General features: G+C 41.3%; 1 protein-coding gene across 2 annotated transcripts; it reads left to right on the plus strand.

Moving 5' to 3' along the window:
* Nucleotides 1-878: 878 nt before the first annotated feature.
* Nucleotides 879-14013, plus strand: ddhd2 (DDHD domain containing 2). 2 transcript variants are annotated; one of them, XM_084551030.1, is made up of 19 exons: nucleotides 879-977; nucleotides 1518-1697; nucleotides 3750-3942; nucleotides 4686-4879; nucleotides 4995-5084; nucleotides 5505-5625; nucleotides 5717-5806; nucleotides 5892-6033; nucleotides 6120-6328; nucleotides 6421-6482; nucleotides 6591-6710; nucleotides 6865-6960; nucleotides 7171-7347; nucleotides 7878-8033; nucleotides 8338-8440; nucleotides 8526-8687; nucleotides 8895-8999; nucleotides 11752-11920; nucleotides 12045-14013. In XM_084551030.1, the coding sequence occupies exons 2-19, from the start codon at nucleotides 1578-1580 to the stop codon at nucleotides 12124-12126; spliced, it is 2391 nt and encodes a 796-aa protein (XP_084407156.1). In that variant the 5' UTR covers nucleotides 879-977; nucleotides 1518-1577; the 3' UTR covers nucleotides 12127-14013. The 2 variants fall into 2 exon arrangements, with proteins under 2 accessions (XP_084407156.1, XP_084407157.1); XM_084551031.1 differs by lacking the exon at nucleotides 8895-8999.
* Nucleotides 14014-15481: the final 1468 nt, after the last annotated feature.

A 15481-nucleotide genomic window follows, 5' to 3' on the forward strand; every position in this document is an offset into this window, starting at 1 on the left:
TAACCTGCCTCACACGGGCGTGTCTGAGTATGATGGGGTTACTCCTTTCTGTTGAGAAGCTTACACCTACAACATTCACATCTTAGTCATTCCTGTCCGTATTTCAGTCGAAACATGAATTAAGATTTCTGGGTTAGGCTAACCTGGTGACTTGTTTGGTGTTGCTAGACTGTAGCAGAATAAACCTCATACTCATTTACAGTATGTTCGTGCATGGTGTAACCCACTTTTCAGCAGAAAGACAGGAAAGTCTAGCTTTCGTCTGCTCAAAAGTGTATTTATTCTGATGGCCCACCTCTTGTTTATTTTTTTTACTGTGTGTATTATGTGAATTATGTTATGTGAGTATTATTGGGAATCATGTTATGTACGTATTAAACTTTTTACCGCTGTAAAATGACAATAATCGAATTCATGTTATTACTAATTCATGACGCCGGCGTCATGTTTGGGGGCGGCGGCCTGGTGGTGACGCGTTGTGGTTCATGATACCTTCAAGTGCTCCTCGTAAATTTAGCATTTTACTTATAAACTTCTGTTATGTCTTTACATGTGATGTTTTGGGGTGCTGTCTTTTGTGTACAATTTAACCGAATCATATTTTGTTTGTTTGCTGCTTTCACAGCAGAATAGTGTCTTGAAGATAATGTACGATTTTATTTTCTGATGTCCCCCATTGGCATTGGACGCGGTTTTTGCGTATTTCTCCGTCTAATGGTCACACTTTGAAACTTGTCCATCACACACACACACACAAAAAAAAACTCTCTTATTTAATGCAGTGGCCGTACGCCCTTTATTTTGTCCTTAGATTAGTGTTTGGTCATCGCTCACCGTGTAGTCGTCATATTTCCGAGGACACTCCGTAGCCTGGCAGCGGTCGGTTGACAGGAGGCTGTCCTTGGCTAGCCTAGCTAGTCTGAACGACCTAAACAACGAATATAAATCATCGGCATTAAGTCCATGTGAAGTTGTCGGTGAGTTTTAGTTAATGATTGCCTATTACCAGTGACACGGTGTCCAAAACACCGACAGGGTGTGAGGACGGAGAACTTAACACCAGTGTCCCGTCCAGCCATGGTAACTCAGCTAGCATAAACCTCAACCATCGTTAACAACCATTAGCCTCAACGATGTGTTTATGCATTCTCTAAAATGCACTAACAACACGATAAATGACAGTCAGCATTGACTAGTTTGGTTCAAGATAACGCCCAGGACTTCCATTTACGTGAACATCAACATAACTTGTAATACATGCACAGTGTGTTTTCACTTTAAAGACATCATGATTGTTTATATCTTCTAGTGTGTCGAAACGATCAGCTGTTGATGTCATGTTTACCCATAGCTAGGATTAGAAACGACACTCAAGCATTAGCTAAAGTGATCTGTCTTGTTTCTGTTTCTGTCTCATTGCTGAGTGTTTGCTGTTCTGTTTCAAGCAGCTGTTTGGTGGCTGTCATCATTAGACAAGTCTTTACTTCATTCATTTATTTACAGCTTTGTTGTTGCAGGTGGTGTGAACGTGTGCCTCCCCCCCTGCTCACCTCAGGTAAGAGCTGAGGATTGGACTAATGTCATTAAGTCCGGACGAAGAGGGGCGTCTATCTCAGGCCGCCCCTGGCAACAACACTCAAGACCAGTTTGACGACGCCATTCATACCGTGGCCCCAGGCAATACACCTGAGGATCAGGTGAGGATGCACGTGTGATTGTGCTCAAAGGTATAAATATTGTTGGAGGTATCGCTGTAACACAGCACACAGAGAGCGTGTGCATAGTTTGGGCATGTTCAGTGCCGTCTCTCATAGTAACAGTATGTGTGTAAAAGCCATGTGATGTTGTGCAGGCTCTGTTTTATGTCAGTGACGGGGGGACACATTACAGGTTAGTGATTTTACTGAGCACAGCAGCGTTAAGTATTCATACGATACATTCTCAGTCATCCAGGTCACAGTGTATCCAAAAATCCATACTTTTGTGGCCAGTACATCTGTATTGTTCAACAAAGTCATACATGCGGGCCTCTTGCGGCTTTTATGGTGAGGGATTAGCGTGGGTCGTTCTATGCAGCCAAAAAAAGGGGAGATGTGTTAAATTAATATTTTTATGAAGTTAAGTCCAAATGGTTTTGGATGGTGGATGGTTCAGGTTTTCGCTAGGAACATCTTCGGGCGGTGCTTACCTGACACTCACATGATTAGGTTCTGTTAACTACCCAGTAGTCACCTACAATTAGAGGAATTTGCTCAGATTAACCTTGGTGGTGTCCTGTTCTTTTTGATCCATTAACCGAAAGAAACCCCAGACACAAGGCGGTGTCTCGTTTCACCTGTCCTCTTCAGAGACATAGAGTCACATAATGCAATATTCCTATTAAAAGTACACTATTAAAGGGTGGTCTACATTCAGCCCTTAGCGTGGCTGATCCGTGTTAAGGGATAAAATGTCACAATGCTACTGTTGTAATCACAGGCCTGGTGCCCAGTAGGGCACTTGACTCTCCCAATAGAATACAATCATTGTTACTAGCACCCAGCGTGGTTTTATGTGAGCTTCAGTGTGGTCGATACAGTGCTTCTGTTGCATAAATGCGTGAGACAGGACGACATCGATGCAGTTATTTTTTGCAGTCGTTTCAAGTATGCATATGCTAAAAAGAGATCTTGAAATGAATGGGGTTGTGCAAGGCGAGAATTGTACCAACCACTTGGAGGTATTTGTGGGAACAGGGTACTCCAACAAGTGTGACCAGACAGGAAAAAATGTTGACTCACTCAACTAAGTGTTTCTGATTTTGAAAAATTGCTGATTTTTTTGCCCCCGCGTGTAACCGTGTTTGTACTCCGGTCCGCTCCAACAAAAATAGCTTCAGCATTCTGTACATACTGTGTTACAGAGGGGGACAATTGTAAAGTCTAGGGAAAGGAGTGGGGTAATAGACATTACACGCTGCCCCTTTTTTATGGTTTTCACACCTTAGGGCTTAGCAAGTAGTCTGCAAGAGGCAACAAATCCTGCACGGTGTCAGAGGCTATACACTTGTCTTACTCTGTGATGGAGTGTTATCATTCACATTCATGGTGTTTGTTATCACCCTGGCAATTACTGCAGATACAGAACGGTGTTACTGCCAAGGCATGCCCTCAGAAGAAATCGGCAAAATGTAATTCTTTGGAAGGGCGTTACTTTTACATTTCCAGTTTTTCCTCAATCTTATTTTAAATCTTAAGCACTCACTAGACTGCGAATGGCATGACTGATTTGGCAGCTGTGTAATGTGAGTGGGTGTTGCGTCAAACGGTGACACCCTCTTTCAGCACTCAACAGGAGCAATGCGGTACCAAGAGAATTAGTGGTCGCATTGTTTGGGAGCATGAGATATTCGGTGGAAATAGGTTGTTTACAAGCTGCGCGTTTATTAGTTTTGGGAAGAAGAAGAAGACAAGACAAAGCTTGTAGAGAAAGAAACTGTTAAACAGGGCTTTGTGTGTCTCACCAAGAGGAGGCCTGATCCTTTACTGTCCAACTGTCCTTTGCTTTGTCTGATGGGCTCAGCTAGCTTGGTGGGATTGTAATAAAGGAACACAGACTTATACAGTTATTCTAGTCATTATAATGTTGAATGGTATACTGTTCTAACAAAGGTAAACATGGGTATATACGTAATGATAACACAGCATTATTATTGACAAGAACAAATACTGATTTTAAATCTTGATCATGTTGCCACAATTTTTCCTCAGGTGTCCCCTGCGGTGGATGAGGCCTCTCCTTCTTCCACATCCTCCTTTGAGATGCTTGACATGGAGCCGGTTCCAGCTCCTTACCGAGAAGTGCAGCCTCACTGGTTCTTCTGTCGACGAGCCGAGGACAATATGTCCTGGCTTCCTTTCAGCAGAGAAGACTCTGACAATCTTGAGAATGCCTACAACTCTGGTAAGAGTTAGTTTTACATGTAAATTAAATTAGCATAGGTTATCCGGGGTACTTATGGGTTGTGTCAGTATTAGAAAAGTCGGATAAGTGTGAGTTTTCTGTAAATAGCTGTTGACAATGACAGGTTAGAACTCTTTTTCTAACATACTGTACATTTATAATCATTCTCATACCCCATCCATTTCCACAAATTCTATTTAAGGACATGAAAAGTTGTCTTTCCTGTCGGCAGAAGAAGAATATCTTTACCTTTTGATGATGCTATTTTCCACATCAGTTTGTGCACTATAATTACAGTTACTTTGCTTTGGACATTCCCATTAACAATTAATTAATTAGCTATTTCTTTTAAATATTAAACAAGATACTGCAGCTCTTGTTGGGTGTTCCCAGTCTGCAGTGGTCAGTATCTAAATAGACAGATACTTTATTTATCCCGAGGCAAATTCGGTGTTCAGTAGCTTCATCACATAGAAACAGACGTTTCACTTATTACTCGACACTTATCTGATGAACATATGGCACCAGGACGCAAGGGACACCCCCTTGTCGTTGCTATGGCGATTAGCTTGTCCTGCAACAGTGCTCAGGTGCTGTCTTATCAAAGTAACGTCCGATGCCAGGACCTATATTTCTCAAAAGAGCATCACACCGTAATGAAAGCATCATTGTTATACACTTCACCGGCTATTTGGACCGTCAGCCTTTTTTTACATTTGCATGTGTATGTGCTCATTTCGCAGTGGGAGATAGGGAGGAGGATGTGGTGGTAGCTGTGGATGGACAGCGATATGACGTACACGTCAAGGAAAGGAAGCGCTACGCTGTGTATTGGGAGCAAGCTCCCTCTGAAGTCCGCCGCTGTACCTGGTTCTACAAAGGAGATAAAGACATCAGGTTCATGCCCTACCCTGAAGATTTCAGCAAACGTCTGGAGGTAGTCCCTGACGCTGAGCTTTCACCACCACCACACTGCTCATTCCTGACTTTAGTTTCCTCCTAAATCTTTTCTTATATCTTACTGTTTTTCCACACACTCTTCAATTACGCAGGAGGCCTACATGATAGCAGTAACCTTAGATGAATGGAAGAGGAAACTGGACTTTCCCACTGGAGAGACTGTCATCTTACACAATCCCAAGGTGAAGCCTGCTGTTTAAACACCACTGTTTGTACTATAGTTCTATACATGACTTTTCTATGCATATAATCGGCACTAAAATTATTTGAATGTTTAAGCCATGCTTGTAGGGGTTGAACGACATAAAACAACACATAAAAACACAGTAGAAAGTAATGTTTTGCAACAATGAAACCTATATTCTTGACCTGAATATATATTGTAGCGTTTAACATAAAAGAAGCTACGGAGGCTTTTCTGCAGTGTAATTGAAGCTTGATCACAGGCTACTGTCACGTCAACACCATAAACACTGTCAGTCTGACACTTATATGCGGCGCTAATATGCGGCTCTCGCTCTCGAATTTAAATAATGAAACTAAATAAATAAATATTACAATGTTTCCTCCTAATAAGTCTCACTTGACTGTTCTTCTCTCAGCTGATGATGCAGTATCAGCCATTAGGACTGCAGGATGACTGGGTCTCATCTCCCTCAGAGCAGACCAGGCCGCGCACAGTCAAAAGGGGAGTGGAGAACATCTCTGTAGAAATACCTGATGGTATGTGTGTACGCTAAAATCTACACCGGTTTGACAGTATTCCCTGCAGTCTAATCTTTCGGGTGCATCATGTTCATGTGTCTGTTTCCAGGTGAACCAGAAAAGGTGGATCACCTTGTCTTTATGGTGCATGGCATCGGCCCTGCATGTGACTTGCGCTTCAGATCCATCATACAGTGTGGTGAGTTTGTGTGTGGATATGTGGATAAGGCACATACATATATTTATGTGCCTTTATGACTCTCTTTCATCTGTTCTCTCTCCAGTAAATGACTTCAGGAGTGCTTCCCTGTCCCTCCTGGCCTCTCATTATAAGCGTGCTCAGCAAGAGGGACAGATTGGAAGAGTGGAGTTCCTCCCAGTCAACTGGCACAGTGCTCTGCATGGGGATGCTACTGGTGTGGATGAGTAAGTATGAAGAGAACAACAAGATTCCTCCATGAATTCCTGAAACTTGTCAAACTCTTGCTACTCTTGTTTTTCTTTATCTCCAGGGACATCCAGAGGATCACTCTGCCCAGCATCAGCAGGCTGAGGCACTTCACCAATGACACTCTGCTGGACTTATTTTTCTATAACAGTCCCACCTACTGCCAGACAATAGTGGACACGGTGGCCTCAGAGATCAACAGCCTGCACGCCCTCTTCCAGCAGCGACACCCAGAATTCAATGGGGCAGTTTCAGTAGTGGGCCATAGCCTGGGTTAGAGATGTGCAAAAACAGAAACACCCGGTCACACACAACTGGAACAAAGAATTACTGACTTTAAACTCTGTGCTTTGTTTCTTCATCAGGTTCGCTAATCCTGTTTGACCTGCTAACCAATCAGAGGAGTGGATCAGAAGCCAAAGAGGGGGTACAATATAACATTCACAAGAAAAGAAAAAAATCACTGGTGTGAAATATTGAAGTTTTTTTTAAGTAGATAAAAAATGGTTTTCCTGTTTTGCCCTCTGTGCTTAAGGTGCCTTCTGGTGAGCCCTGTCGTCTGTCCTGTGATACACTTGAGCAGACTCTGATCAGACTGGGCCTACAGCAATACCTGGATACTCTGCAGGCGGAAAACCTTGACCTGGAATCACTGGTAACACATGTGCACACACAGACACGAAATGTCGAAATACAAAGTCAAGTGTGATGCAGCGTTAGAAATGAGGGTCTATGGATCAAAGATGTGATGTATTGTACAGATTATAAAGCCTCCTGGTCCTTAAAAGCCAGCGTATCTCTTTTCTCAGGCTCTTTGCCAAGACAGCGACCTCAAAGATTTAGGAATTCCGCTTGGACCTCGTAAGAAGATTTTGAACTACGTCAGAAGGAAGTGGCTTCCAGAGGTCAGATGTCTTTTTGTTTTGGTACATGTGAGCATTCGTACTAATAACTGATTTACTGTAGACAACGGCAAGAAGCCAGTTGTTTGATAAGGTCAATTTTATGGCCAGTCTGATTTGTTTGTGGCTCTATTTACTAATAATAGCATCTGTATCTACAGTTCAAACAACCTTTAATTAATTTTTAATTTTTATGTTTCGTAATCTGAATAGGGCTATAAGTCAGGTGCAGTACGCCAGGCACCAGGATTGCAAGTTCCACCTGAAGCTACCAGTGGTCGCGATGATAACCAGTCCTCAGGATTGACTCCTCAGCAGGCCCAGTTCCACAGAGCGCAGTCGATCACCAGTGCTGTGGACTACGAATACTTCGATGTTGGCATTGGACAGGTAGCACACTTGCACACATATCCAGTATGATTATTTGTGCTTGGGAGGTGAAGCTTTTGTTGTGTCACCCTACTGCTTCTCTCCTCCCACCGCTTGCCTGGACAGACCAATGGAGGCATAGCCAAGGGACAGGTGTGTCTTACACGGTGCCCATATTTTCTGAGCCTTGGTCCTTTTCTGTCTTTGATCTCACTGTGCCTGGAGTTTCCTCTTCATATACAGTGCAGTCTGGTCTGGGAAATCTCAACACAACTAAATTTTAGTAACTTCCTAATCAATAACATTTCCATGGCTAAGTCACATTGTGCCTTGAGTTAGGCTACCATGTTTGCCCCCATTTTGCAACCCAGTGTATCTGTGCTCATACACATGTATTAGTGCTGCATGAGAGGCCATCTCCCCGTTCTCCTCCTTACCTGCTGCCACGCTCCCTGGATGTTATGTTTTTGTCATGAAAGATAGTCTTAACATCACAGTATTATCTTATTATTATCTTATTTTAACACAAACTACCTACTTTCACTCCACAGGTATCCATTGATTACCCACAGCTGGCGTTCCACCCTCAGACGTTTTTTGCGTTTGGATCTCCGATTGGTATGTTCCTGACCGTACGTGGACTTAAACTCATCGATCCCAACTACACCTTCCCAACCTGCAAGAGCTTTTACAACATCTACCACCCAGTGAGTGATCACATATTGACTATATCTGCCTCCTCTGTCTGCACTCGGAACCAAAAAGGATCGTTCTAGCTGTTATTTGCTACAGATAGAGTTTGTCTCCAAAGGAATTATTTAGAGAACAGTTTGTTAATGTGTTTGTTAATGCCTTGATTTAGCTTTGTTTTAGATATACTGTGACCTGGATAGAAACTTCACATTAACACATGCCATCTGAGGGAACTATTCTTATAAAGACACATTCTCTTTAAACATTATGAAAGAGGCAATTTACTGAAGTTTCATCTTCCCCTTTTTGTCTTTGCAGTATGACCCTGTTGCCTATCGGATAGAGCCAATGATTGTTTCGGAGGTGGATGTGGAACCCATGCTAATCCCTCACCATAAAGGCCGCAAGAGAATGCACCTTGGTACGACTCTATCCTTAGCTCTGTTACACAACACTTGTATTGAGTTTTTGTTCAATGTCCATCTCCGTTTCTCTATGTCTTGTAGAACTGAAAGACAGCCTGACCCGCATGAGTATGGATTTGAAGAACAATGTTTTGGGATCGTTGCGTACGGCATGGCAGTCCTTTGCCAGACTGCCTGTAGCTGCACTGCCCCCGGTGGAGGAAGGAGAAGCTACACTAGAGAGAAACCTTCTGGAGACTCAGGGTAGAAAAAGCAGTTTATTTGCCTTTTTTTATTTGTGCGTGTTGTGTGAGTGAACGTGCACAAGAGTGTGCCTAACCCATAAGTCTAACTGAGTCTCCTCGTACTCCTCTCACCCCTCTCTGCATGCTGCCCCCTCCCCTCTCTTCTGCTCTGTCTCGTGGTTTCTACTGCTTTCCTTACCCCTTACCACTTTACCCCGAACGTCAGCCGCATCTGCAGGCACTGCTTCTGCTAAGAGGGGAGACAAAAGTGCTGATTTTTGGAGTAGAATACTGGAGTGGCCCAGGGCCCTTCATAAGCATTACTTCCAAGGTAAGCCAGGATAGTCATTTGGCTAAAACGAATGAGTATTACATGAGTAAATTAACTCATTCTGTCTTATTACTGCAGTCAGATTGCCCTTTTCAACTGTTAGTACTGAAAAAAACCTTCTGCTCGGTTGTAGTTCATTTTGGTACGTTCTCTCCCATACAAAGAGCAAATGTTATGTAAGCTACATCATTACTGCCCCAGGCTCACACTTCTCCTCTGTCCCCCTCCACTCTGCCTGCTGTACATCTGGTCTTCAACTTAAAGTTTGATTTACAGACATCGCCTCCAGGACGTTTCCACCCTCTCCTACTATTAGTTCTGATTGGCTGAACTCATTGACCACTTCACTCATCATCATCATCATCATCAGAAGCCACTTAAGTGTTCAGTAGATCACTAAGCCAAACAAATGACACTAGCAGTTTAATAGTCTGGATTTGAATCTTCGAGGAAATGTCATTCATAAGTAAAAATGTAAAAGGTCACCCACAGTACATGCGGGTACATGTCCTGCTAAAACTGTCTGTTCTTTACAATAGGTTAAAGGTAATTTTAGCTGAACAGACAATTAAATAATGTACCCTTTGTCATTCACTTTTCCCTCAGGATTCTCGCCTTTTCGTTTACCGCCTCTTACATCATGAAATGAAATCTGAGAGAGCGATTTTTTTCTCATTATGTCGTACTTACAAGCCCGTGCGTGCAGTGGCAGACTCTCATGCAAATATAAAGCATTTTTGCGAATTATCAGTTTCGGGTTCATCACAAGATCATTGTTGGGAGGCCTTGAGAGATCAAGGGGTTCATAACATACCAACAAGAACATCAGTCACTCATTGCAAAACTGATCCAAGTTTCTGACGTTTACTCATGATTAGGGTTGCAAAGGGGTGGAAAATTTCCGGTAAATTTCCGGTAAATTTCCAGAAACTTTCCATGGGAAGTTAAACTGGGGAATTTTGGAAATATTCCAAATTAGAAACTTTCCATGGGAATTATGGGAATTATGGGAATTATTGGGAATTTATGGGAATTTATGGGAATTATGGGATGACAATTGATGTATAAATTCTTGTATGGTTACAGAAAACCGTCTTGCAGGAGTCAGAAGAAACAGCATCAAATTTGAGGTAGCTACCACCATAATTAGCTAGCCTCTTAAATGGTCAATGAAATGAAAAATAGCTTTCATTTAGCACCTAACTTACCAGATAGTTAGCTACTGTATTAATACATTTTTATTTAATATTTGCAAGTTAAACATTAATAACGTTATAGATCAAATATATTTACCCCATGATATTATCAAAACTTACTTGACTTTATATAGTCCGCGGGCTCAAATGTGTGGCTTCAATAGTCTTGTGCTTTGAGCTCAAAAGTGTGGCCTCCAGGCTTCAAGAAATCACCTGTGCATGTGATGGAGGAATGCACAGTGCATGTAGGGGGCGTGGCCTCAATAGCCCTGCAGTAAGCAGTGTGCTGTGTGCATGTGATTGAGGAGTGTACTTGCATTAAATCTGGTTGTTTTAGCCAAGACTATGCTACAATATATTCCCCCCAACTATATTTAAGTTCCCTGTTAAGGGCCAACCTTCAATTTTGTAAATTTCTTATTTATTCCTGTTTATTCCCATATATTCCCGTTAATTCCCATATATTCCCGTTAATTCCCATGGAAAGTTTCCAACTTTGAAAATTCCCGGAATTTTGCAACCCTACTCATGATCATACTTGCACCACAGGAGGAGTCATGTCAAAGCAAAATGCCAACTCTGTGAGTAGCATTAGGCAACGTAATCACTTCTGTCCAAGCCTAAAATAGTACAATATATTCCAAAATTAACTACCAAAATTACTATATTTACACAACATGTAAAATCAAAAAGTATAACCACTTAGGTGGTGCAGTTCTTCGTGTGATTGATGGTGACTGAATCAGAGCCATACAACCAGTGCCTGCAGCATTTGTGAAACCTTTCAGATATTAGAAGAGTAGTTAAACCTAGAGGGTAATTGTGACTTTGATTAGTTGCACAGTCCAATAATCCCTTCAAATGGAACTTGGAATGATTGCCATTCAAATGGTGACATAAGTTGTGAGAACACCGTTAGTGTCTAACCGTTATTATTAGTCACAGCCAGATAACTCAGTGTAGGAAAAGTCATGACGAAAAGGTGAAGATGAATATCAGTATTTTTCTCTCACATGAAACTACAAAGAAACCTCTACACAACTGCATTGTAATATATTAACTTTCAATTCTGTCCTTTCTTGAAATGACAGCAAACAAGTGTGAACTTCAGCCTTATTGACAATTTCCAGTTATAGGCTTGTGAATACCACGACCATTCTTGTGAACATGGTAAACACAACCCCATTTGAAGACACCATGACACATTTTGGGATTATATGTGGACTAACTGCTCCTGCTCTGCTGTGTTGTTATCTTATCATTTTTATATTCGTACAACATTCAGACACTTAACTCATCTCTCCATCACACATTGTAATGTGAGTTTTGTTAAGCTAAAGGGCAAAGGTGAACTACCGTGCATTATTATGTCTTTTCAGTTTAAATGCAGTTTAAATGCTGCAGACAGCGGCTACTTCCTTCTTTCCCCCAAGTTACATGTTATCTGTTATTACCTGTACCAAAAAGGATGAGTGGAAATATTTAGCTGCTGCCTGTTGCCACTTCTCATTGTAACCCCTATACAACTTCAGTGGTATTGATCTCTGTCCCCTCAGCGGACCATGAGGAGGCAGAGCCCTCAGTGTCCGCAGAACAGGCCGAGCAGCCGGAGATTAAAATGGGGATGCTGAATGGAGGGCGGCGGATTGACTACGTGCTTCAGGAGAAACCCATTGAGAGCTTCAATGAATACTTGTTTGCCATTCAGTCTCATCTGTGTTATTGGTGAGTCATATATATCTGTGGAGGGGTAGTACACAAATTGTGCTTTTGCATTTCTGACCTATTTCTCCTTGTATCACACATTACTTATTACATTACATTAATTATTTGTCTGTCTCTCTGTTAGGGAGTCGGAAGATACAGCTCTCCTGCTGTTGAAGGAAATTTACGACAAGCTAGGCGTGACCTTTGAACAGCCACAACAGTAATAAAGTGAAAAATAAAAGAACAACAGCTGACTAAGCCAAGAGGCTGCACAATCCTCTTTCCAGGATGCCTTACTGTCTGGTTGTTACCTGACTGCCACAGCCTCTCCTCCTTGTACAACAGAGCCCGTTTGGTTGCGATCACGCAAACTATATCAGTCAACCTTAATTTGAGAAAGTTGTGGCTCCTTAGTGTCGCCTAAACTGCAAGATATGAGGTGGTGTCTGATAGTTGTCTCATCCCTGTCATGTTCCTGGTCGCACTTTACAGAGTCAGTCTTTATTTTTCATTAATTTGCACAATATCATACTTAAAGCTGCAGCTAGAATTGTATTGAAGAAAATAATTATACCAGAAGGCGCCCACAGTACATGATGTGTATTGTCACAGTGTACACAGCTGGCAACAAAAACATATATATATAAAAAAAAAATCCATTATCCACAGTTTGACTATAATCTACACATTTCCTGTGTAAATCCTCCAAATATCATAAATGTAGATTATAGTTAACTATAATGTATGTTATGTGTGTTCAGCAGGGAATCCGGTTTTTGAACGAAAGCTGTAGCATAACTCGAGGCCTTACCTCTATAAATAACCAGCTTAGGTTTCTCGTTTGACTATGAGATGTATTGATTTCTAATTTGGAAAATGAAGGTTGAAGGTTTTGTCTGTTACACATTTTCTGCCAGTAATATTCTCTCTGGCTGTGTGAAGGCCACTAAAGACCCAAAGCTGCTACTCTTACATGTGTGCAATGTTGGAAATATGTTGATGTCCTGTCATTTCACAAACATTGTTCTTTACTGTTGTTTGTTTTGCCTTCTGATCAAATTTTTATTTAAATGCCACCTTAATCATATGTGACGCAGTCCAGTCTGTCGGAAAACAGTCGAATGGCCAGCTGTCTGTTTATGATGTGTGAATGTGGGTGTGTGTGTGTTTGTAGAGTATGTTAAAGCAGGATGTAAACTGTACAGAAAGATAACTTCTCCCTCTCTCTTCCAAACCTGTGCCATTCCTTGTTTACCTCTCTTCTTTCTGCTTGTTTACAGTTGACTCCTATCATTTTATCTTTTATCCATAACAGGAATATATACTTTATTCTAATATATATTACGACTGACATCTCATAAGGTTTGCATTTTCTTTTAAGGGCCAAAATCATACACATTTCTCTTATGTGTTCCTGTGTATTGGTGTTGTAAACCAGCTTTCCTAGATTTTACTGCATGCACTTCTTTGTTATGTTACAGCAGGGTTTCTCAACATATTCTGTTCCTGACCCCTTTCTTTCTTTAGGTCTAAATGTTTTCACTATTCTCACGACCACAGCAATAAGAATTTCCTTATACGATTCATATATTTTGATTTAAAGAGCATGACAAATCAATTATGTAGAAATCACAAAAGCAGTTTAGTTTATTTAATATATATTACAAATGCCAGTATCTCGGTGTTATAGATCTGCTTACCAAGCAACACAAGGTCCAGACTATAAAGTTGAGAAACTCTGTTAGAGTGATTTCACTTTATAAAAGACTAATTTGTTATGCACTGTCGGGGTACCACAGTCCCTGCCAACAAAGCTCTGAGTGACCTCTGGCTGTCTTGTCTGCACAATTAGTGAATTAACCTACTGGGGTTGTTCATTTTCTTCCTTGAGAAATGCACTGAACACAATAGATACCAAGATGATGTTCTTTTGAACCTCGCTTTTGTCTCTATTGTAAAATTGTAAACTGAAAACAAAAACATGGCTATGGTCTTCTCGTCCTCTTCTTTACCATAACCACTGTTTTGGCATTTGATACTAATATGCTGACACATACCAAAAAAAACAAACAAATGTTCTCCTTTCTTAATACATACCATATGAATGTGGTAACATGTGTGTGTGCCATAATAAAAAAAAAAACAAAAAACAAAAAAAAACAAGTGTGCTGTTTTGTTTTTTTGGAGATTTGCTTTGGATTTGACAATAAACCTTGCTTGACATTTTAAATCAGATAAGATTATTTAACGTAATAAACGTTTAAAGAGAAAATCACAGTTTAAACGCAGTAAATCAAATATACTTCGTTAAAACGTTCTCTAATTTACCTCGTTACTATGGTGAATGACTCGAGCATGCGCAGTCCTGTCATAGACAAAGCATCCCTTGCAGCGGTTGAACTGAACCTTTGGACAACAAGCATGATGAGGCAAGTTAAAGTCCTAAACTTGATTTCAGCGTTTGTTTTTAACGCTTTCCTCAAAGCTTTATTTACTTTATTGTAGCTCTGTTCATGTCTTCGTTCGTAATTTCCGGTGCTAACAGGTAACAGCTAGCAAACGGCCAAATTCACGGTAAAATTAGTTGTTATTTACCATAAAAAAGTTATACATATATTTGCGAATAAATTATTTAATTGCCACTGTATTGTTGCTGCCTCGGTGTGTGAAGTTGTGCCTGTCGAGTAGAGAAAAAAAAAAAAAAAAAAATGTGGTCATTCAGATTCAGAAGTCCACACAGTGAGCCTCATGTGATTCATTTCAGTGGGAGGAAGTTATGCAGCAAAGCTTCTCAGTAGTTCTCAAAGACGGGCCTGTCCTGGGCTCCACTGCCTGACCCTCCAGTACTCTGAGGTTTATCAGCAGTTTAACCAAAAGAGACAAAGAAGACGGGGTGATGCTTGAATCAGGTGATATAAGTTATTTATTTAATCATGAAGAGGCTCAATGCACTCAATAGGAGGAATGGGCCAATGACATTGTATATATCCAATGTCAAACTATCTCTTGTCTTTGTCTTTAGCATTCATGTTCAGTCTCTACCAGTCTGGATTGCGATTTACTAATTGCATCCAACTGGGAGCCTTTACAGTCAAATGCGTGTGTGCTGTCATGCTTAAACTTTGGGGGTGCAGAGGGGTGGGTTTAGGATCACAGCAGGTAGTGAGAATGTGGTACAACAAGGGAAGCTGTGTTTTTTTTTTTTTTTTTTTGCCGCCAACCCTCCCTCAATCTCTCCCACCCCCTGCATCTCAGATATTCAGCTGACTAACAATAGAAGAGACTCTTTCTCTCTTGAACAATGCCATCAAGCCAACCAGATCATGTAACCCCCATGACACACTGACACACACCAGCTACCCCCATTCCAACATCTTGGATATAAGGGTTTTTAAACTACCCCCCTCATCCAAAGGCTTTGAACCGCCTAACAAGAGAATGTAATCTGCCTCTGTTGTGTGTGTGTGTGTGTGTGTGTGTGTGTGTCTTTGAATGAGAGAGAGAGAGAGAGAGTTGATGGAGGTAGGGAAGTAGAGCGAGGAGGCGGGGCTGTCATCGGAGCTATTCATGTGTAGCACG

Source organism: Chelon labrosus, assembly GCF_963514085.1.
Source record: "Chelon labrosus genome assembly, chromosome: 9".
Taxonomy (NCBI): Eukaryota; Metazoa; Chordata; class Actinopteri; order Mugiliformes; family Mugilidae; genus Chelon; species Chelon labrosus.